Source organism: Rana temporaria, chromosome 3 (assembly GCF_905171775.1).
Source record: "Rana temporaria chromosome 3, aRanTem1.1, whole genome shotgun sequence".
In the NCBI taxonomy this organism is placed as follows: Eukaryota; Metazoa; Chordata; class Amphibia; order Anura; family Ranidae; genus Rana; species Rana temporaria.
Window position 1 is genome coordinate 87,520,572 of NC_053491.1, and position 24,790 is coordinate 87,545,361.

At 43.8% G+C, this 24,790-nt stretch overlaps 1 protein-coding gene across 1 annotated transcript in view; it reads right to left on the reverse strand.

Moving 5' to 3' along the window:
* The window catches only part of LOC120931438 (very long-chain acyl-CoA synthetase-like), a 92,622-nt gene that overhangs the window by 40,468 nt on the left and 27,364 nt on the right, over nt 1–24,790 (reverse strand). The window contains exons 4-5 of the mRNA XM_040342869.1: nt 16,448–16,572; nt 8,072–8,266 (exon numbers count right to left, since the gene is read on the reverse strand). Coding sequence (XP_040198803.1) covers nt 8,072–8,266; nt 16,448–16,572 — 320 coding nt within the window. The remainder of the gene's footprint in view (nt 1–8,071; nt 8,267–16,447; nt 16,573–24,790) is intronic.

The window sequence follows — 24,790 nt, forward strand, 5'->3', positions numbered from 1 at the left end:
TTACTGAAATAAATTAACTTTTTGATGATATTCTAATCTTATGAGATGTACCTGTAAGTAGTAATTGAAAGTAAAAGTATATAGGATCACAAGTAAATTCATATCATTTATTTAGATGAATAGCTCAAAACCAGATGAGTGCATGAACTTTAGTAAATTATTATACTGAACATGAATAGCAATGTGCAGAACGAGAGAACAAAACAAAGGTGCCATGCCAATTTCTGGCAATGAGTATGCAAACTTGTTGACTTCTCTGTAAACCGTTAAAGCGGGGGTTCACCCTTAGAGGGCACTTTTCCCCCTTAGCTTCCTGCTCGTTTTTACTAGGGGAATCGGCTATTTATTTTAAAATATGTGCAGTACTTACCCGTTTACGAGATGCATCCTCTCCGTCGCTTCCGGGTATGGGCTTCGGGAATGGGCGTTCCTTCTTGATTGACAGTCTTCCGAGAGGCTTCCGACGGTCGCATCCATCGCGTCACGATTTTCCGAAAGAAGCCGAACGTCGGTGCGCAGGCGCAGTATAGAGCCGCACCGACGTTCGGCTTCTTTCGGCTACGAGTGACGCGATGGATGCGACCGTCGGAAGCCTCTCGGAAGGTTGTCAATCAAGAAGGAACGCCCGCTCCCGAAGACCCATACCCGGAAGCGACGGAAGAAGATGCAGCTCGAAAACGGGTAAGTACTGCTCATATTTTAAAATAAATAGCCTATTCCCCTAGACCGAACGAGCAGGAAGCTAAGGGGAGAATTTTTTTTTTTTTTACAAATGGGTGAACTCCCGCTTTAAGTCAGTCGTATTGCCTTCCATATGTTCTCTATTAATTTTGTTGCACATTGTAGTTTGGAGTGGTATATAAAGTGTAACTAACTATGGCCAAAATATAAAAATATGTATACATAAGATGGGTTATCACTGTAACAGTTTATTTTTATTTTTTTACCTGCTGCTCTTGCCAGTATGTGGGTAGTGCCCATATGAGGACAGGGAGAGAGTGCTCACTAGTGCCCCTAGGGCCGATACAAGCATAGGCCAAAACACAGAGTTGAAGTTAAGGCAGAACTTCTCCACAAATTAGTTAAAGTGGAGTTCCACCCAAAAATGGAACTTCCACTTTTTGGACCCAACCGGTGTCACATTTGGCACCCTTCAGGGGGGGAGGAGGGAGCAGATACCTGTGTAATACAGTTATTTGCTCCCACTTCCGGGCATAGATGACCTCGGTGATCAAGGTGACCTATGCCACTTCCAGCGCCTACTCTGTCCTCCCCCGCTGTCTTCTGGGAGGCACACAGGTCCCAGAAGACAGCAGGGACCAGTGAGGACACGCAGTGTGGCTCGTGCATGCGCAGTAGGGAACCAGGAAGTGAAGCCGCAAGGAATGGAGACGGCAGCAGCCGAGAGCCGACTGACAGATCGGCTTCGGCTGCCGACATCGCGGGCGCCCTGGACTGGTAAGTGTCCATATATTAACCACTTAACCCCGGACCATATTGCTGGTCAAAGACCAGAGCACTTTTTGCGATTTGGCACTGCGTCGCTTTAACTGACAATTGCGCGCTTGTGTGACGTGGCTCCCAAACAAAATTGGCGTCATTTTTTCCCCACAAACAGAGCTTTCTTTTGGTGGTATTTGATCACCTCTGCGGTTTTTAGTTTTTGCGCTATAAACAAAAATATAGTGACAATTTGGAAAAAAAATAATATTTTTTACTTTTTGCTGTAATAAATATCCCCCAAAAATATATAAAAAAAAAAAAATTTCCTCAGTTTAGGCCGATACGTATTCTTCTACATATTTTGCGTAAAAAAAATCGCAATAAGCGTTTATTGATTGGTTTGCGCAAAAGTTATAGCGTTTACAAAATAGGGGGTATTTTTATGGCATTTTTATTAATATTTTTTTTTTACTAGTAATGGCGGTGATCAGCGATTTTTTTTTCGGTACTGCGACATTATGGCGGACACGTTGGACACTTTTGACAAATTTTTGGGACCATTAGCATTTTTATAGCGATCAGTGCTATAAAAATGCATTGGATTACTATAAAAATGCCACTGGCAGTGAAGGGGTTAACACTAGGGGGCAGGGAAGGGGTTAAGTATGTTCCCTGGGTGTGTTCTAACTGTAGGGGGGGGTGGACTGACATGGGGAAATTACTGATCTTCTGTTCATACATTGTATGAACAGAAGATCAGCATTTCTCTGCCTGACAGGACCGGGAGCTGTGTGTTTACACACACAGCTCCCGGTAATCGCTCTGTAACGAGCGATTGCGTGTGCCCGTCGGCAATCGCGCCCGCCGGGCACACACACGGGAGTCGGGGGCGAGCGGGGGGTGCGCACCTCTGGCAGCGCTCACGCGCCCCTAGTGCCCGCATTTAGAGCCAACGTTATACTACGGGCTCTCACGCAGGGGAGCCGACCTGCCGCCGTAGAACTGCGGCGGCTGGTCAGCAAACAGTTAAAAGTCAGCAGCTGCAGTAGTTGTAGCTGCTGGCTTTTAATATTTTTTTTATATGGTGGACCTCTGCTTTAACTCCATGTAATCTGTTGCCCAATTCTTAAGGGCCTGTTCACACATGGGCTTAGCAGAATTGTGCAAAAAGTGCCCTAAAATGCACAATGCGCTTGTGGTGCTACTATTTCTTGATGGCACCCCAAACACAGGTAGCAGCTGCGCATTTTTCCCCCAAAAAATTGTAAAAACGCACAACGCAGAATGCACCTGGCTCATGTCCAAAATTTGGTGCATGAGTAACTTTGCCACGTTTTTGGAACAGAGAGAGGCCCATTCAAATAAATGGTGCCGCTCCAAAAACTTGCTAAAGGAGCCCCAAAAACATGACACAATAGTGTCACTTAAGTGTGAACCGGGCCTTAACTCCTTATACTCTATACACTATGGGTTACAGTTCCCTCTTCTGTGCAGCAGAGCTTGTACAGGTCTCCACCAGCCCAATTACCTGCCATGTCATCCCAGTGACAGTGATCCGCATATTACACTTGTATTCCAGGAAGCTCACCTCTACACATATCCTGCGCTTATTCTTCCCTGAGGCATCACTTAATTTTCTGTGACATACAGGCTGGTCCATAGGATGCTCCATGTCGTGAGTTGGACCCAGTATCCCCCTCACTACCGGAGGGCCTGTTACCTTACCAGGTACCACGCCTAACGACTGGTTACTTGGTGTCTTGAACTTGTGCTTGGGTACGCTTAGCCCCTCTTCTTGTGTTGTTTAGTCAAGCCTTTTGTATTTATGTCCCTGAAAGTCTCTGAGTCTTCATCGGAGTAGAGCCAGACATTTAAGCTAGGCGGACACCCAAGCAGATCCTGAAACTAAAGCCTACGACTCTTGGACCTTTAAATTGTCCCCTTTTTATAGCACAGGTGGGCCAGCTAGGACTGAGAAGCCCAAGACCTGAGTTTATCACTTGACCTCCGGAAGGTTTACCCTCCCTCATTACTAGGCCATTTTTTGAACTACGGCACTGTGTTACTTTAACTGACAATTGCATAGTTGTGAGAAGCTGTACCCAAATTTGTGTAATTTTTTCCCCCCACAAATAGGGCTTTTTTTTGGTGGTATTTGATCACCTCTGCGGTTTTTATTTTTTACGCCATAAACAAAAAAAGACTGCCAATTTTGAAAAAAAAAACAAAAAAAACAATGGGCCAGATCCACATAGAAATGGATAGGCGCAAATTATTTTTTTTTTTTCAAATTTCGACGTGGGAACGACGGCCATACTTAACATGGCAAGTCTATCTATACGCCGCAAAATAGCAGCTTGGGGCCAGATCCACATATAAATGGATAGGCGCAGCGTATCAGAGATACGTACATCGCCGTATCTTACCTGGCTTTAAGTCGAATCCAGGAAGATTTTGCGCCATAAGTTACGGTGGCGTAGTGTATTTCTGGCGGCGGAATTCAAATCGGCGATTAGGGGGCGTGATTCATTTAAATGAAGCGCGTCCCCGCGCCGATTGAACTGTGCATGCTCCGTTTCGAAATTTCCCGCCGTGCTTTGCACGAAATGACGTCGCAACGACGTGACTTGCTTCCATCCCTAATGACGTTTTTAACTTAGACGTGACTTGCTTCCATCCCTATTCACGGACGACTTACGCAAAAAAAAGAAATTCAAATTTCGACGCGGGAACGACGGCCATACTTAACATGGCAAGTCTATCTATACGCCGCAAAATAGCAGCTTTAACTATACGCCGGAAAAACCTGACTAGAGACGACGTAAGAGAATGCGACGGCCGCGCGTACGTTCGTGGATCGTCAGAAAAAGCTAATTTGCATACCCGCCGCGGAAAACGGCGCGAACTCCACCCAGCGGGCGCCGAAGTATTGCACCTACGATCCGAAGGCGTACAAAGCCGTACGCCTGTCGGATCGAACCCAGAAGCCGTCGTATCTTGGTTTGAGGATTCAAACTAAAGATACGACGCGGGAAATTTGAAAGTAAGCCGGCGTAGAAGTAGATACGCCGGCGTACTCGCTATGTGGATCTGGCCCAATATGTTTTATTCTCTGTCCATTAGGGGCGCCTCCCACCCATCCTCTCCACCCCCTATATGCATAATGGATAGATTCATGCTAAGCATGAATCTATCTGTGGCTGCCCCTTATTCATGTGTCTGACCCCTTTCGGGTCACCAAGCATATGAATTACAGCGGATTTGGATCTGCCCCTTAGACTATGTTCACTCTACATCTGTGGAAACACGGATAAAATAAATGAAATTCAAATGATTAATTAAGTGGTATTATGTCCCAACAAAATTACACAAGATAAATCCCCAGGTGCCACCTCTATGTTGGAGGGAGTGTGGGGAGGTGGGAACTCATGCCCAAATTTGGTGGCAATGCCCGAAGATTCAGGTATATTGGGTGCAAATATTAGAGTTAATTAAGGAGATCAGTGGAACTGAGATTGGCTTGGACCCTTGGCAATGTCTGTTGCAAGCCATGGCTATCCCCAGGAAGAAATATAAAACAGCAATTATCCCAATTCTATTAAACGCAGCAAAGACATTGATTCCGAAAAGGTGGAGGGACAAACAAGCCCCTTTGATACAAGAATGGTTGAGGGAGGTAGAAAGGATAAGAATTATGGAAGAGGTAACGCACCAACATAAGGAACTAAACAGTGGAGATATTGGAACCTGGGGGGCCTGGGCGGAGTTTAGACAGTCTATGGTCTATGCAGGCTATATGAGTAGGGAAGGCAGTATCTAGGTAACATTGGTTTGTTTGGTTTAAGGTAGGAGTAGTGGTTCTCTCCTCTCCACACCAATCCCCCCCCCCTCTCCGGAAGGTGTGTGGGTTTTTTTTTCTCCCCCCCCCCCTCTCCCCCCTTAAAGATAGAAATTTATAGTAGTCACATGAATTGGGATAAGAGATGGGATAAATATGCACGTTGCACCTTAAATAATATAGTATGGGTGGGTATGGGGGTTTTCCCCTCTTACCCCCCCCCCCCCCTCATTTTTTTTCCCTCACTTTAAATTAAACTTAGAGAAGTCACAGGAGTTAATTAAAGGATGAGAAGTACACGACGCACGTTAAATAATATAGTATGGGTGAGTAGCGGGGTTTTTCCCTTCTACCCCCCCCCCTCTCCCTTTTTTTTTTGTCCTTTGAGAGAGGCATATAGGTAATGGGGTAAGAGTGTTACTCTCGTCCCCTCATAATAAAATAAAATGGAGGGCACAGTCACTAAAGGACAAGAAATGGGAATTGGGCACTTAGCACTTAAATAGGTGGTTAGGGGTTGGAGGTTGTTGAGAGGGGGAAGGGTAGGGAAGGGGGAAGGAACTCCCCCCCCCTTTTTTTTTTTGCCCGCCTCCTTTGGGGGGGGGGGGGGGGGGGGGGGAGGGCAGAGGCAGAAGAGAGAGAAAGATCAGGAGGATGCAGGATTGACCCATATTGTTGTTGTTATTTATGTAGTTGTTATTGTTGTTATTTATGTGTATGAAATGTTAAATTCATTTTAAATGTGAATCTTTTTGTACGCTTATTGGCAATGAAATGTAAATTATATCTGTGCTTTAAAAAATTGAATAAAAACAAATTTAAACAGAAAAGTCTGCCGGGAAAAACCGAGAACCTGCTCGGTTGCTTTTCCCCGTGTACACACGGCCGGTTTTCCTGACGAGAAGGCAGCCATGACAGCTTTGGTCGGGGGGGCTGGCCGTGTGTGTGCTCCACTGCGGTGTTTCCCATAGGAGGGCTGCAGAGCAAAAAAACTTTGAGAATCACGGCGGGAAAAAAAAGAACAAGCTCTCATTTTTTTGCTCGCAGTTTTCCTGTTGGGGGGGCTGCTGTGGAGCGTGCACGCGGCCGGTTTTCCCGACCAGGGGGCAAACGTGGCGGTTTTCTTGTCGGGAAGGCCAGTCGTGTGTACGAGGCATTAGAGTTGGAATGGCTGCAAAATTTGCTCCACAGTTATTGCTGTCAACAATAGCCCAAGCTGCAACTGGAAATTAACTAATGTGCCAATTCAGGAAACTGTACCCAAAATTAATGTTAATGTATGCTATTACTTATTATTAAGAACTACTGTGATGACTCAAATTTCTTTTTAACGGCCAAAGTTGAATTGACCGATATGGAGAGTCATTTCTCTAGAGGAACAGGATGTGTTTGAAAACAATCTGTATCTTATCTCTGTTAAAGTGGAGCTCCACCCTTAGGCTGCTTTCACATTGGGGATAGAGCCGCGGTGACAGTATAGCCGCGCTATTTGTAGCGCCGCTATACTGTCGTATTTACCGCGATATTCGGGCGCTAGCGGTGAGGTTTTAACCCCCGCTAGCGGCCGAAAAAGGGTTAATACCGCGGTATTACCGCGGTTTCCCATTGATTTCAATGGGAAGGCGCGGTATAGGAGCGGTGAACACACCGCTCCTATACCGCAGTAAAGATGCGGCTAGCAGGACTTTTGGAGCGCTCCTGCTAGCGCACCGCTTCAGTGTGAAAGCCTTCGGGCTTTCACATTGAACACTACAGGGCAGGTTTTTTTCATGCGGTATAGCAGCGCTATTTTTAGCGCTGTACCGCATGAAAAACACCTCAATGTGAAAGGGGCCTAAAGTGGAACTCGCGCTGATCGGAACCCTCCTCCCCTCCGGTGTCACATTTGACACCTTTCAGGGGGAGGGGGGTGCAGATACCTGTCTAAAGACAGGTATTTGTACCCACTTCCGGCCCAGCATTCACGGGCAAAAGACGGGTTTTGCATAACATCCCGTCGCCCCCCGTTGTGTGCTGGGAACACTCGGCTCACAGCACATAGCGGGAGCCAATCGGTGGGCGCAGCGCGACTCGTGAATGCGCTATAGGGAACCAGGCAGTGAAGCCGGAGTGCTTCACTTCCTGGTTCCCTCACAGTGGATGGCGGGGGGCAGCAGAGTGACGAGCGATCGCTCGTCCTCTGCTGCGGACAGCGCTGGACTCTAGGACAGGTAAGTGTCCTAATATTAAAAGTCAGCAGCTGCAGTATTTGCTGGCAGGGAAGGGGTTAACTTCAGGGGCAATCAAGGGGTTAACTGCGCCTTACTTGTACTTGTATACTCTGTGTGAGGTGCTTGTACTATGGGAAGACAGAGATCCGTGCTATTTTTTTTTTTTTTGTTCAAAAATATTGGTCTTTTTTTACAGTAAAAAATAAAAACAGTTATTAAATCCCACCAAAAGAAAGATCTGTCTCAAAAAATATTAAACTAATTTTGTACAGTGTTGCATGAGTAATTGTCAATCTATTACAGCGATGAAAAAAAAAACTACCTAGTAATAAATAATACAGGCTGGTACTAAAACGGTTAAAAAAAAAAACACAGGTTCATGTTAAGGAAATATCAAAAAACATAATCTGTTGGTAGGTGATTGAGGGCTTGAGCTGAGAAACACTGGCTTAAAGTAGCAAGATAGGTATAAAATACATTGCAGGGTTGATTATGTTCCTATCTTTCTAGGGTATTAATCAGATTAGAAATGCTGAGGTTGACTGGGAGGGGTACCTAGAAAATGTTTTCTCTTTCTCACCTTCAAGAAGCGATTGCTTCTTCCAGTTGCTCCTATTTTCCCTGTGTAGTTGAAAAAGAAACTGTTGCCCTCTGTTGCTGCGTAGAATTCATACATTTTGATGGGACCAAAACGATCGATAAACTCTTTCCAGACATCGGCCCTGACACCATTTCCCACAGCAATTCGGACGCAGTGATCCTTGTCGTTGTCTTTCTAAAAAACATACTAGTTTACTTCAAAAGAAATGGTTCTTTCTGGGTGGGTATATTCATTTTTACATGTTTTTTTCTTTAGGGAGTTGTCGTGAAATCTGACGATTTGTTGATATTAAAGGAAGAAAAGACATGAAGGCTGTTACAAAAGGAAAAAGGGAAGGGTACCTTGAAACTAAGCCGACCAGAGCTATATTTTTTTTAGTAGAGGTTGGGAAGAGAAGGTGGTTATAGGTTCTCTGGACATATTTCTGATTCCGAGCTAAGTGTTAAATTTTATTTTGTAGGATGGCATTTTTGAAAGCACTGCCGTTACTCAAATCCTTGAATGCACAAAGTTGTAATATGAGCTGACAACACATTACTAACATAAGTATGTTTAACAGTTACCGATTCTAACTTTTATCAAAGTACTAATTTAGGCAGGGCCGAGAAGATGTTGGTTATCGATTACATTACTGGGTCTCACTAACATGCCTCCTGCCTATAGATTTGTTAGTGTGGGCAATGCTCTATGAAGGTCTTACCAGTCCATGTGCATCTGTATACAATTCTTCACCTTGCTTCCCCTCCCAGCTAAGTTGGGCACCAGCTCAGGAATCGGCCACCCATAATAAGAAACAACTATTTACTGTCCTAAGCCTTATTTTTCTTCTGTCAGTACTGCTTCATTACTGGCAACCTGCATCCTGTCCCCATTACCAAGTCTAACTAGGGATAATGGGACCTCCAGCGTTCCCAGAAGAGTTGAAACTGTTATAACTGCAAACAAAGGATGGGCCAACTCAATATTGAACCCTACGGACTAAGACTGGGATGCCATTAAAAGTCATGTGCGTGTAAAGGCAGGCATCCCAATACTTATGGTAATTATATATACAGTACAGACCAAAAGTTTGGACACACCTTCTCATTCAAAGAGTTTTCTTTATTTTTATGACTATGAAAATTGTAGATTCACACTGAAGGCATCAAAACTATGAATGAACACATGTGGAATTATACATAACAAAAAAGTGTGAAACAACTGAAAATATATTTCATATTCTAGGTTCTTCAAAGTAGCCACCTTTTGCAGCAGACACATCTCTAGAACTGGTAAGAGGAGACTGTGTGAATCAGGCCTTCATGGTAGAATATCTGCTAGGAAACCACTGCTAAAGAAAGGCAACAAGCAGAAGACACTTGTTTGGGCTAAAGAACACAAGGAATGGACATTAGACCAGTGGAAATCTGTGCTTTGGTCTGATGAGTCCAAACTTGAGATCTTTGGTTCCAACCCCCGTGTCTTTGTGCGACACAAAAAAGGTGAACGGATGGACTCTACATGCCTGGTTCCCACCGTGAAGCATTGAGGAGGAGGTGTGATGGTGTGGGGGTGCTTTGCTGGTGGGTGACACTGATGGGGATTTATTCAAAATTGAAGGCATACTGAACCAGCATGGCTACCACAGCATATTGCAGCGGCATGCTATTCCATCCGGTTTGCGTTTAGTTGGACCATCATTTATTTTTAAACAGGACAATGACCCCAAACACACCTCCAGGCTGTGAAAGGGCTATTTGACCAAGAAGGAGAGTGATGGGGTGCTGCGCCAGGTGACTACCTCTTGAAGCTCATCAAGAGAATGCCAAGAGTGTGCCAAGCAGTAATCAAAGCAAAAGGTGGCTACTTGAAGAACCTAGAATATGAAATATATTTTAAGTATATTTTCAGTTGTTTCACACTTTTTTGTTATGTATAATTCCACATGTGTTAATTCATAGTTTTGATGCCTTCAGTGTGAATCTACAATTTTCATAGTCATGAAAATAAAGAAAATTCTTTGAATGAGAAGGTGTGTCCAAACTTTTGGTCTGTACTGTGTTATATATATATATATATATATATATATATATATATATATATATATACACACACACACATACATATATATATTCTTTCACTCATGGTTAGTGTTTGTCTGAAGCCAATCAATCAACTGTGTTTACTCTTTTTAAATCATAATGGCAACAGAAATTATCCAAATGACCCTGATGAAAATGTATTTATTGCCCCCTTTGAAGACAGCTTGAAGTCTTGTGTGGTATTTGTGGATGAGACTCTTTATCTTCTCAAATGGTAAATTTGCCAATTCCTATTGGCAAAAAGCCTCCAGTTCCTGTAATTTCTTGGGATGTCTTGCATGAACTGCACTTTTTGAGATCTCCCCAAATCATTTGGCTCAATGATATTGAGGTCAGGAGACTGAGATGGCCACTCCAGAACCTTCACTTTATTCTGCTGTAGCCAATGACAGGTCGACTTGGCCTTGTGTTTTGGATCATTGTCATGTTGGAATGTCCAAGTACGTCCCATTCGCAGTTTCCTGGCTGATCAATGCAAATGTTCCTCCAGTATTTTTTGATAACACACTGCCAACAATTTTGACCAAATTTCCTGTGCCATTGTAGCTCACACATCCCCAAAACATCAACGATCCACCTCCATGTTTCACAGTAGGAATGGTGTAGGAAGTTTTGCTTTTTGGCCACAACTCTAAATGCTTAATTTGGAGAGGACTCCAAATGAAGTGTTTATAGTTGTGGCCAAAAAGCAAAATTTTGGTCTCATCACTCCAAATGACTTTGTGCCAGAAGGTTTGAGGCTTGTCTCTGTGATGTTTGGCATATTGTAAGCAGGATACTTTGTGGCATTTGTGTAGTAATGTCTTTCTTCTGGCAACACTACCATGCAGCCAATCTTTCTTCAAATGCCTCCTTATTGTGCATCTAGAAACAGCCACACCACATGTTTTCAGAGAGTCCTGTATTTTACCTGTATTTGTGGGTTTATCTTTGCATCCCAAACAATTTTCCTGGCAGCTGAAATTTTAGTTGGTCTACCCGACCGTGGTTTGGTTTCAACAGAACACCTTGTTTTCCACTTCTTGATTAGAGTTTGAACACTGCTGGTTGGCATTCTCAATTCCTTGGATATCTTTGTATATGCCTTTCCTGTTTTATACAGTTCAACTACCTTTTCCCTGCAGATCCTTTGACAATTCTTTTGCTTTCCCCATTATTCAGAATCTAGAAACGTCAGTGCAGCACTGGATGAAAGATGCAAGGGTCTGTCAGGAGTCCAGAAACTCATTGATCTTTTATACTCACACTAATTACAAGCAAACAGATCACAGGGGAGGGGGGTTATCTTTTAATCGCCATTCAAACACCTTTGTGTCAACTTGTGTGCATGTTATCAGGCCAAAATCACCAGGGTATGTAAACTTTTGATCAGGGTAGTTTCTGTTGCCATTATGATTTAAAAAGAGTAAACACAGTTTATTGATAATAAATGGCTTCAGCTAAACACTAACCATGAGTGAAAAGTGTTTTTGTATTATCATTCATATTCTCTGAAAAATGTCCAAGAAATCATAAATTCTGCCAGGGTATGTAAACGTATGAGTACTATGAGTATATAAAATGTATATACACAGCGGGTAAACAAAGTATTGAACATACCACCATTTTTCTAGGTAAATATATTTCTAAAGGTGCTATTAACAACAACCCACGCAATCCATACATGAAAAGAAACCAAAACAAAGTTCATAAATTAAAGGGGTTGTAAAGGAAAACATTGTTTTCCCTAAATAGCTTCCTTTACCTTAAAGGGGTTGTAAAGGGAAAAAAAATTCCCTAAATAGCTTACTTTACCTTAGTGCAGTCCTCCTTCACTTACCTCATCCTTCAATTTTGCTTTTAAATGTCCTTATTTCTTCTGAGAAATGCTCACTTCCTGTTCTTCTGTCTGTAACTCAACACCGTAATGCGAGGCTTTCTTCCTGGTGTGGAGAAAGCCTCTTGAGGGGGAGGGGGCGAGGAGGAGTGTCAGGACCCCTACTAACACACAGCTCCTTTCTCTATCTGCAAAGTAGAGAGTGTCCTGACACTCCTGCTCGCCCCCTCAAGAGGCTTTCTCCACACCAGGGAGAAAGCCTCACATTACGGTGTTGAGTTACAGACAGAAGAACAGGAAGTGAGGATTTCTCAGAAGAAATAAGGACATTTTAAAAGCAAAATTGAAGGATGAGGTAAGTGAAGGAGGACTGCACTGAGGTAAAGGAAGCTATTTAGGGAATATTTTTTTTCCCTTTACAACCCCTTTAAGTTACTGTATGTTAATAAAATGGTATTGAACACGCTACCTGAAATGTATTTAATACTTCGTACAAAATCCTTTGTTGGTAGCGACAGCTTTAAGATGCCTCCTGTATGGAGAAACTAGTCTCATGCATTGCTCAGGTGAGATTTTGGCCCATCATTTCACACAAACAGTCTTTAAATCTTAAGGTTCCGTAAGGCTCTTCTATGAACTCTGATCTTTAGTTTTTTCCATAGATTTTCTATTGGATCCAAGTCAAGTAATTGGCTGGGCCATTCTAGCAGCTTTATTTTTTTATTTTTTTAAAAACCAATTGAAAGTTTCCCTAGCTTTGTGTTTGGAATCATTGTCTTAATGATATGTCCTCCCTCGTTTCATCTTTATCATCCTGGTAGATGGCAGCAAATTTTTAACAATAATGTCTTACTACATTTTTCCACTCATCCTTCCTTCAGTGATATGAAGTTTGCCAGTGCTGTATGCTGAAAAACGGCTCCACACCATGATGTTCCCACCTACAAACTTCACTGTTGGTAAGGGGGTGTTTTTGGGGTGATGTGCAGTGCCATTTGACCTCCAAACATGGGGTGTATTATGGCATCCAAAGAGTTCAATTTTGGTCTCATCTAACCAGACTATGGGCCTGATCCACAAAAAGCCAGCGTAACTTAATTTTTCCCGTTTAAGTTACACCGCCGCAAAATCTCTACCTAAGTGCCCGATCCACAAAGCACTTACCTAGAAATTTTGAGCGGTGTAACTTAAATCCGTCCGGCGCAAGGCGTTCCTAATCTAATGGGGCGAGTCCCATTTAAATTAGGCGCGCTCCCGCGCCGGACGTACTGCACATGCTCCCGACGTTATTTTCCTGACGTGCATTGCGCGAAATTACGTTACGCCGAGTTTTGTGAATCGCGCCGGGTCAAAAAAGTTGCGTCGGGAAAAAAAAGAGATGCGGCGGGAAAAAAAATAATTAAAAAAAAAAATTTGACAGCGTTGCAGGAAAGAAGGGTCTACTTTTACATGGTGTACTAACTTTACACTTTGTAAAAGCAGCCCTAATTTTGCGACGGCAAACTAATACTTACAGAGAAAAAACGAAGCGTAAAAGCTTCGTGGATCTCCGTAAGTGCTAATTTGCATACCCGACGCTGGATTTCGACGAGAAATGCCCCTAGCAGCGGCTGCGGTACTGCATCCTAAGATCCGACAGTGTAAGTCCCTTACACATGTCGGATCTTCTGCCTATCTATGAGAAACTGATTATGTGGATCAGTTCCATAGATAGAAACAGGGATACGACGGCGTATCAGTAGATACGCCGGCGTATCCCTTTTGTGGATCAGGCCCTATATTCTCCCAGTATTTCACAGGCTTGCCTAAATGTTGTGCAGCAAACTTTAAATGAGTTTCAACATGCTTTTTCTACAGCAATGAAGTCTTGCATGGTGAGCGTGCATATAGGCCATGGCCATTAAGTGCAATACCTTTTTATTTTCTTTGAAACAATTGTAGCTTATAATTCCAGGTCTTTCTGAAGCTCTCCACAAGTGGCCCTTGGCTCTTGGAGGAGCACCTGGTTGTTGACCGGTTTATGGTGAAATTGATGTTCTTTCCACTTTTGGATTATGGCCCCAACAGTGCTCACTGGAACATCAGTATGTTTTGCAACAGTAAGATTGTGAAGGTCTTGAGAGACCTCTTTGAGTTTACCCACCTTGTGATGTTTCTTGTGTGACACCTTTTTATAGGCCATAAGTTTAAACTGAACCAGCTGATTAATTTGCACTGACAAGGGGCAGAAATGCTTTCCAATTACTGATAGATTTTTAGCTTTATTTATGTGTTCAATACTTTTTCCCTGTGTCGTTCCATTTTATTACACATAACTTAATTTCTGAACATATTTGTTTTGGTTTCTTATGTGTGGATTGCATGGGTTGTAAGAGCCGGTTCACACTACCGCAACCTGGGGGGCGACTTGTGTCGCCCCAACTCGCGCGACATGACAAATTACATGGAAGTAAATGAGAGCCGTCTTAATGTACACTACTGAAGTCGCTCCGACTTCAGAAAAGGTTCCTGTACTACTTCAAGGCGACTTGTACCCATTGGGCTAGATTCAGATAGAATGGTCTATCTATCCGCCCAGCGTAATTTAGGGCGCAAGTTCTGTATTCAGAAACAACTTGCGCCCTTAGTTACGGCGGCGTAACGTATCTGTGTAAGCTCGCCTAATTCAAATGTGGATGATGTGGGCGTGTTTTATGTATATTAACTGTGACCCCAGGTATTTGACGTTTTTTACGAACGGCGCATGCGCCGTTCGTGAAAAACTCCCAGTGCGCATGCTCGAAATTCCGTCGCAAATCGTCATTGCTTTCGACGTGAACGTAAATTACGTCCAGCCCTATTCGCGAACGACTTACGCAAACAACGTCAAATTTTCAAAACTCGACGCGGGAACGACGGCCATACTTAACATAGGATACGCCTCATATAGCAGGGGTAACTATACGCCGAAAAAAGCCTAACGTAAACGACGTAAAAAAATGCGCCGGCCGGACGTACGTTTCTGAATTGGCGTATCTAGCTCATTTGCATATTCCTCGCCTAAATATACGGAAGCGACCCCTAGCGGCCAGCGTAAACATGCAGCCTAAGATACGACGGTGTAAGACACTTACGCCGGTCGAGTCTTGGGGAAATCAATGCGTAACTGATTCTATGAATCAGGCGCATAGATACGACCCCGCACACTCAGAGATACGACGGCGTATCTGGAGATACGCCGTCATATCTTCTCTCTGAATCTACCCCATTGATTTCAATGGAAGTTGTCTCCAAAGTCGGATCAGTGTCTTAACTGAAGCAACTTTACAGGAAAAGAAAATCGTTTTCTCAGGCAAACCCCTCCCTCCAAAAGAGCTGATTATTGTTTGATTGGCCACAGCCAAAGTCGCCTGTCCTGGTGGCGACTTGAAGTTGCCTCATAAAGTCGTGCCGACTTTCATGTCGCTGTAGTGTGAGCCGACACTTACCAACGTGGTGAAAATGTCATGTCAATAGCACCTTTAGAAATAGATTTACCTAAAAAAAATAGTGACGTGTTCAATTACTTATTTTACCTGCTGTATATATATATTTATAGCTTAGCGGAGGGTGCCACCTAGTGGCGGAATTGGAAACCTATCCTAACACCTTATTACACTGAAGCATCATTTTTATTGATCCAAGGAACACAATTTCACTGGTGTGGCTAAACTCTTTGGGGCAGATCCACGAAAGAATTACGCCGGCGTATCTATTGATATGCTGGCGTAATTTTAAATGTCCCAAGGCGTATCTTTGTTTTGTATCTACAAAACAAGATACAACGGCACCTGGGATCGATCCGACAGGCGTACGTCTTAGTACGCCGTCGGATCTTAGATGCAATTTTTCGGCGGCCGCTAAGTGGGCGTTTCCGTTGAATTCCATGTCGAGTATGTAAATTAGCTAGTTACGGCGATCCACAAACGTATGTCCGGCCGGCGCATTTTTTTACGTCGTTTGCGTTTGGATTTTTCCGGCGTATAATTAAAACTGCTGTTATGTGGCGTACTCAATGTTTAGTATGGCCGGCGTTCCCGCGTACAATTTTGAATTTTTTTACGTTGTTTGCGTAAGTCGTTCGCAAATAGGGATTTGCGTAGAATGACGTCACCATCGTGAGCATTGGCTCTCTGGGATACCCCCACGGACGGCGCATGCCCATTAAAAAAAAAACGTTGTTTACGTTGGGTCACGACGTAATAACATAAAACATGCCCCCATTACATCCATTTGAATTCCGCGCCATTACGCCGCCAAAGATACACTACGCCGCCGTAACTTACGGCACAAATTCTTTCAGGATTGGAAAAAAAAATAAGTTGCGGCGGCGTAGTGTATCTTAGATACGCTGCGCCCAGCGTATTAATGCGCCGAGGTACGTGGATCTACCCCTTTTAGTTAACATTTTTATTTCACAGTTTAGAGTTTTGTTAATACCTTTGGAGTGTTGCATAAGTATCGCAGAATTTCTCCAATATACTGGATGGCAGTGACATTGTATTTCCTGCAGTCATCCCAGAACTGGCTTGCTGAGAATTTATTCCTTATTACACAGGTGGCTCCTGATTTAGAAAAAAAAGCATTCATTAAACTTCACTTACAAGTTACAGGCTACAGAAGTACAAGAAATAAACCGAGGAAAAGCTAAAGAGGCACACAGATGCTTTTTTTTTTTTTTTGAGTCAACAGCCCCAAACAATTACTCTTGGGAAGAAAAAAACAATACCAGTTTTCACTGCAACGTGCAAGCCGCCTTCCTTTATTTTTCTGCTTGGGCATTTAAAGTGAACTTATTGTGAGAAAAGATTAACCTAGATGACATCATAAGTGTAATGGATCAGGCATACACGTTCGACCATCCTCTAATATCGATGGCCAATTCTAGAGCTGGTTTAAGATCAGTAAGGGCCAGTTCACACCAGACGCAGTTCCGTACAGTTTTGTGCACTAAAAATGCATGAACAGTGTTTTCCATGTATTCCAATGGCTCTAGTTCACACCATGTAGTCAGTTTCCGGTGCAGAAACTGACCGGAAACTGACTGCATGGTGTGAACTAGAGCCAACTAGAGCCATTGGAATACATGGAATACATTGTGCATGCATTTTGTGCAGAAAAAAAGCACTCGGAACGGAACGGAACGGAACTGCGTCTGGTGTAAACTGGCACTTAAGACCCGGTCCATTATGCAGGTAAAGGACCAGTCCCCTTTCTGCGATTCGGCACTGCGTCGCTTTAACGGACAATTGCGCGGTCGTGCGACGTGCCTCCCAAACAAAATTGGCTCCTTTTTTCCCCACAAATAGAGCTTTCTTTTGGTGGTATTTGATCACCTCTGCGGTTTTTATTTTTTGCATTATAAACAAAAATAGAGCGACAATTTTGAAATAAAAACAATATTTTTTACTTTTTGCTATAATAAATATCCCCAAAAAATATATAACATTTTTTTTCCCTCTGTTTAGGCCGATACGTATTCTTCTACATATTTTTGGTAAAAAAAAAAAAAATCGCAATAAGCGTTTATTGATTGGTTTGCGCAAAAGTTATAGCGTTTACAAAATAGGGCATAGTTTTATGGCATTTTTATTAATATTTTTTTTTTTTTACTAGTAATAGCGGCGATCAGTGATTTTTTTTTTGTGACTACGACATTATGGTGGACACATTTGACACATTTTTGGGACCATTGTCATTTTCACAGTGAAAAGTGCTATAAAAATGTACTGATTACTGTGAAAATGACACTGGCAGTGAAGAAGTTAACCAGGAGGGGGCGTTGTAGGGGTTAGGTGTGCCCTAAGTGAGTGTTCTTACTGTGTGGGGGGGGGCGTGGCTGTGCGTGTGACATCACTGATCGTCGTTCCCTAACACTTCCACACTAGGAAGAACGGGGAAAGGTTTGTTTACACTTACCTCTCCCCGTTCTTCATCTCTGTGACCCAAACGCGGGACACCGGCGGCGAACGGGTCCACGGGTCCCGCGGGCGCAGTCACAGAACAGGACCAGGTCGCGAGCGCGCCGCTGGCGGCATGCTCGCAACCCACAGCTGGGCTCTTAAAGGCAACGTACAGGTACGTGCATGTGCCCAGCCGTGCCCTTCTGCCGACGTATATCGGTGTGAAGGGGTTCTTAAGTGGTTAAGCAAGAAATGTATTATCTATAAGAGGTGATCCTATCAGCGTATCTAAACCAAAAGCATACATTTATTACATTGCAATGAATCAGTCCTTAGATGCAGTGGCTGCATGTTTTTTTTTCCTGTACTTTAATTATAAAAAGTTAAAATTGTGTTGGATTTAACTTCTTTGTCTTGATGAAGAGTTATCTGTCTGTGGATGGTACTGAGTCAGTAGGTGACCATACTGTCCAGACAGACTGGTTCTATGGTACAGTGTCTTAAAAATTATTCATACTCCTTAAACTTTTCCACATTTTGTCATGTTACAACCAAAAACGCCTCCGGTCTGAGGATGTAACCACCTTGACACCCACAGTAACTAGGAAGACGAGGACAAGTCCTGTGTTGTTTCGGAGAAGCTTGATGCAAGCAGCATGAGGCACGGCGCCAGTAGGTGTGTGTGACATCACCGAGGGGAGGGGAGAGAACCCCAATGCGTTTCGGAGCATGCACACTCATTTCTTAAGTTGTACGGAGAAGGAAGGGGGCCAAGTTTAAATGCTCTGCACAGCAAGAGTCATCTGCCAATTAGCTAAATAGAGCCACTAAATTGCTGTTCACCTGGATACAGTTAAAGCTAACGGAATATATGCAGCTTTAACATACCGTATATCATACATCATAATAAGACTACCACAGGTTTACAGATCATTGAAGCAGAACCTAAAAATCTATTCAAACCCGCACAATTCTCCAGATTATGTGAACGTGAAACTTTTTGGATATGCACTCTCGATCCCCTCGTGCCGAATGGTCCAAACAAGGAACTAAATATGAGTACTATATTATAGCTATATTCCCTGTAAGTCATTTTCAGCTAATTCTTTGTCCTTATTTCATTTTCAGATGATCAGATATATCAAAATACATATACTTGTCACATAGTAATATCTTTACTACATATACAGTACTTCTTATTTCCATTAAGGCTACTTATTACAAAACAAATTGTGGGAAAATAGGCCTAATTTCACACTCTCGGCGCTTATGGGGCTATAGGTATTTACAACTCTGCAAATAAAATTATTTATGTCCTATGGCTAGGATACGGATAAAGCAGCTGCTCAAAATAAAACAAGACATGTATACATAGTAAAATAGTGATAAAAATAATAATGATAAAAATCATCAAAAGTCTCTATCAATAAAATACAGCAGCGCTAGTGATCAGAGCACAATTCAAATCCGATCACTCATTCACATTCAAAGAGATAAATGAAGGTAAGGAAGTTCTCCAGAGGCGCTCTCAGAAGAAGTCGGAGGGACGAAACGTCCGGGCGCAATCTCGCGATACTTTGATACACGTATGCCTGACGCTGTGGTTCAGCTGCGCTCCAACTAGGTAACTAGGTATTTTACTATGTATACAAGGCTACTTATTGTAAGTATTTGTTAGCTCTTCTCAGATGTCAGTCACATAGACATACTCACTCATTAGATATATATGTGTACACATATAATTTTATTTTATTACTATTATCAAAAATTTTAATATATATCTATCAGAATCTCCAATATACAAGGTTTTAAGGTATATATCACTGATGATCTATTACAAATTGGTTATAGTGGTTGTTATTTATTTCTAACAATTTTTAAAGCTAAATGTTTTCTAGAATCATATTCATTGATGTTTTGTACCAATGATCTGTGTTTTTTATTGTATATTAAAGTTGCATATATTCCGCTTTAACTGTATACAGGTGAACAGCACCTTGGCATTTAAACTTGGCCCCCTTTCTTCTCTGTATCACTTGAGAAAGGTGCGCCTACGCTCCGTATGAGCCTTGTGCATGCTCTGAAACGCATTGTGGTTCTCTCTCCTCACCCTGGTGACGTCACACGCCTACTGGTGCCACGCCTCAAGCTGGTTCCATCAAGCTTACCTGGAACACCAAAGGACTTTCTGGCATCTTTCTGGTTACCGTAATTGCGGGGGTTACACCCTCGGACCTGAGGCATCGAGGACTGTTCCCTAGGTGAGCCTAGCTTTCCAAACTTTGATGTGACTGTTCATTTGACTGTGTGCCATTCTACTAATAAATATTGCACTTAGAGACACTTTTCTGTTTTCTCTTCATGGTGTTCTTCAGAGTTGGCTTCACTCCAGAGAAAAGCTTTGTCCTCCATTCAAGATTCATCATTACGACGTGTCATTCACTTGTCCATGTACTTTTATCCCTCCTTTCCCTTGTCATGGACCTTATAGACGTATTCCCCATCTATTGCATGCCATTTATGTAATAATCCTGTGCGCTGGCATTTTTATTTGTTGGGTTTATCTTAAGGTCAGGCTAGAAGGCTCAGCAGACCAGGTCTCTATCGCCTCCCCTTGGTTCTGGAGGTCCATGTAAATGTCTAGAAGCTAGTGGGTGGAGGTAAGGAGGCAGGGTCTGAATACTGATGGAAGTTTTGACCAATCCCCGGGCAGGAGTCCTGGTAGGGGGGTCAGACAGGCCCATAAATATTAAAGAGCTTCTCCAGCGGGGGGGAGTTGTTTTTGTCAGGTGGAAGATGGATTGCTGAGACTGGAAGTCATGAGGCCTGGAAGAGGACCCCAGGAGAGAAGTTGAATAGAGGGATCTGTGCTACCCTTTAGTCTCATCGAGGAGACACCCTGGTTAACATATGAGGACCTGGACAGCAGGAGGTCTGAACAGCAGTCTTATCCAAGGCAGCAGGATTCAAGGGTCAGTGTAAGTACCTCTACACCTCCAGGTTCTACAAGGAAGAAGGCTGCCAGATGCAATATCCACCATGCTTTCACAGGGACAATGTCACAGCTACCATGCTTTCACAGGGACAGTGTCACAGCTAACCTAAATCCCATGCTTTGGGACGCTTTTCAAGGCAGCCAAGTGGGCTGGTATTTTCAAGCGCTGGGGCTTCGTGAGTTTCACCAAGGGGACATAGTGCCCCTGCATACAGTTTGGGACTTTGCTATTCACCCCAGGGAACAAAGAGCTCCTGAAGAGGGAACTTTGCTACTGATCCATGGGAGACTGATAATATTCTGGAGGAAGTACAGTCCAGGATCTGCATTTTTGTGTACATAGTGAAGGAAGTTTGTCCTCAAGTTGTTCTACGAAGTCAAGTTGGGCATCTCATTATCCCTCTCCCCCTTCCAAGTTGTTTTCCCCTCCAATAAAACAACAAGAACAAGCCCATAGACTGGTTACTAAAAGTGTGAAAGTTGGAAAATGCGGGTTAAATAGGCAGGGCCGGCGCTCCCACTAGGCGAACTAGGCAGCCCCCTAGGGCACACTACCACATAGAGGCGCAGCTAACCCTTGCCTCACCTCTTCCTCCTCCTTGTTCCTCCGGGCAGGAACACTGATAGGGGGACCTGAACAGCAAGGAGTTTGGTGCAGCGGGTGGGTGGTACCCTTGCAGAGCGGTGTGTGGCTTCACCCCTCTCCCTTCCATCGGCTTTCACATGCTGGGAGGGAGAGGGACAGACCAGTGTGACAGGCAGTCAATAACGCTGCTCTTTTGAGTGGGAAGGCGTGACTGACAAGTTTATAACTTGTATGACCCAATAATTTAAAGAGCCAAGGCTGCTTGAGGCCCAGGCAATTCCATAAACATAGGTCAAAAAAGGGGGGGAAGGAGAGGGGAGGGACTTTCACGGCACTGATAAGAAACCAGGTAAGTGTAAAAAACAAAATGTATTTACATAAAACGGTTTACACGTTAAAAACATTTGGGAACAGACCCCACAAATCAACATTGGGTATACAACCAATTGTGACAGATAGGTGGAGCCAGAAGGCCTCGACCGGTTTCGCGGCAAAGCCGCTTCTTCAGGAGGTTTCTAAAAGATAGTAGTGACATAGAATAAAAAACAAGCACAGAGAGTATATGTATACATAAAAAATAAAAATAAAAAATGATAATAATAAACAGCAATGCACTTTTCTGAGGGAGTGGAACTCACCCAAGCTGGTCAGTCGATTAAGGCACCGGGTCTGGTAAGTTACCCCTGGCGCATGAAGGGGGAATAGCTTAGAACGAGCTCTGATAAAATGAACAAGGTCATAAATTAATTCTAATAAGGATAAATGAACGGTCTATAATAAAGGGCACCAGGTAGTGAAGTGAGGGGGGAGGGGGGGTTTTAGATGGGGTAAGAAAAGGGAGAAGGAAGGTAGAGAGAAGGAAAGGAGGGGCGAAACGGGAACGAAAAAAAAAAAAAAGGGGGGGAGGAGGACATGTGCGGAAAGGGGGGGGTAAGGGGGGGAGGGAAAGAGGGGAGGGGGGGGGGAAGGGAAAAGGGACATTGACTGAGGGGAAGGAGAGGGAGGAGGGGAAGATGGAACAGGTGATGGGATAAAGGCAAGCGATGATGGTGAAATAGTAGGGTGTTTTCTCCTCCCCTTCCCTGTCCTCACTTTGCTTTACCTTCCTTCCCCCCTTTGTCCCATTCCCCTAATTCCCCTGTATCCACCCCTGTCCCCCCGCCATACCTATGCCTCATTCCCCCCCCCTCCTTTTCCTTGCACCCTTTCCCCTTATTTCCTTCCCTTTCCCTCCCCCTCTTCCTTCCCATTTCTTGTTCCATTTCTCACAATCCTTTTCCCAATACTTTCTTGTTCTTCTCCTTTCTTCCTTTCTTTTCTCCTCCCCCCAACCCTGCCCTCCATTGCACTATTGCTTCCCTTCCCCCTGCCATTCCTCTTTCCCGTTCCCTTCTCCACCCCCTTCCCTTTTTCCTTTCCCCCCGCCCCTTTTTTCTGCTTCCTGGTTCCCCCCCCCCCCCCCCTGCCAGTCTTCCCTTAATTCCCCCCCACCCCCTTCCTCCATTCCTTGCTTTGTTCCCTACTATTTCACCATCATCGCTTGCCTTTATCCCATCACCTGTTCCATCTTCCCCTCCTCCCTCTCCTTCCCCTAAGTCAATGTCCCTTTTCCCTTCCCCCCCCCCCTCCCCTCTTTCCCTTTTTCCCTTCCCCCCCCTCTTTCCGCACATGTCCTCCTTCCCCCCCTTTTTTTTCCCGTTCCCGTTTCGCCCCTCCTTTCCTTCTCTCTACCTTCCTTCTCCCTTTCTTACCCCACCAAAAGCCCCCCCACCCCCCTCACTTCACTACCTGGTGCCCTTTATTATAGACCGTTCATTTATCCTTATTAGAATTAATTTATGACCTTGTTCATTTTATCAGAGCTCGTTCTAAGCTATTCCCCCTTCATGCGCCAGGGGTAACTTACCAGACCCGGTGCCTTAATCGACTGACCAGCTTGGGTGAGTTCCACTCCCTCAGAAAAGTGCATTGCTGTTTATTATTATCATTTTTTATTTTGATTTTTTATGTATACATATACTCTCTGTGCTTGTTTTTTATTCTATGTCACTACTATCTTTTAGAAACCTCCTGAAAAGCGGCTTTGCCGCGAAACCGGTCGAGGCCTTCTGGCTCCAACTATCTGTCACAATTGGTTGTATACCCAATGTTGATTTGTGGGGTCTGTTCCTAAATGGTTTTAATGTGTAAACCGTTTTATGTATATAAATTTTGTTTTTTACACTTATCTGGTTTCTTATCAGTGCCGTGAATGTCCCTCCCCCTCCTTTCCCCCCCTTTTTTGACCTATGTTTATGGAATTGCCTGGGCCTCAAGCAGCCTTGGCTCTTTAAATTATTGGGTCATACAAGTTATATACTAACTGGGATGTTGGCACAATTTAAATAGTTGTATCATTAGTCTAATAGAGGCAATACTCACCCCTTCCGGGTGACTGACAAGTTGCTCTGCCTCCCACCACCTCCTTAGCCAATCAGATTGTCCAGCCTGCCACATTTGACCAGAAGATGCTAGTGGCCAGAGCAGGGCGGGATGGAGGGGATCCGACTGACATACCTGAGCATGAAGAAGGTATGAGATCAAAAATGTCACAATTCTGGCTGCAGAAATCTAATCATCAGTGAGTTCTCTTGTCCCGTGTCCCGAACACAGTGATCAGAGGGAAGACTACCCTCCCTCTTCTCACACTGCTTCTTATCTCTGTATTTATTTACACTGCACACCTGACAGGAGAATGATGATTCTCTATAGCTATTTGTGTCTGAGTCCCATGTCAGTCATACATACTTTGTTTGACCTTTTCCTTTTTAACTGTTAACTCAGCCTGAATTAACTGTTCAGGCTGGGAGCTTCACAGACCTGTTAACCATTTACTGTCCTCCTGTGCTTGAGAATTGACTTAGTAAAGTTTTTAGTTTTTTTGGCACTTTGTTATATCTTGTAAACTCTCTGACCATCTCCTGTAGTACATTTTTCAGTCTCTGACCCTCTCCTGTAGTATGTTTTGCAGTCTCTGACCCTCTCCTGTAGTATGTTTTGCAGTCTCCGACCCTCTCCTGTAGTACGTTTTGCAGTCTCCGACCCTCTCCTGTAGTATGTTTTGCAGTATCCGACCCTCTTCTGTAGTACGTTTTGCAGTCTGACACTCTCCTGTAGTACGCTTTGCCGTCTCTGACCCTCTCCTGTAGTATTTCTGCAATAAAGGGGGGCTACAGGCATGGTAGGTGGTAAGGCAAGGGAGGCTGCAGGCACAGTAGATAACGAGGAAAGGGATCCCAGGTGTAGTGGGTGGTGATGAA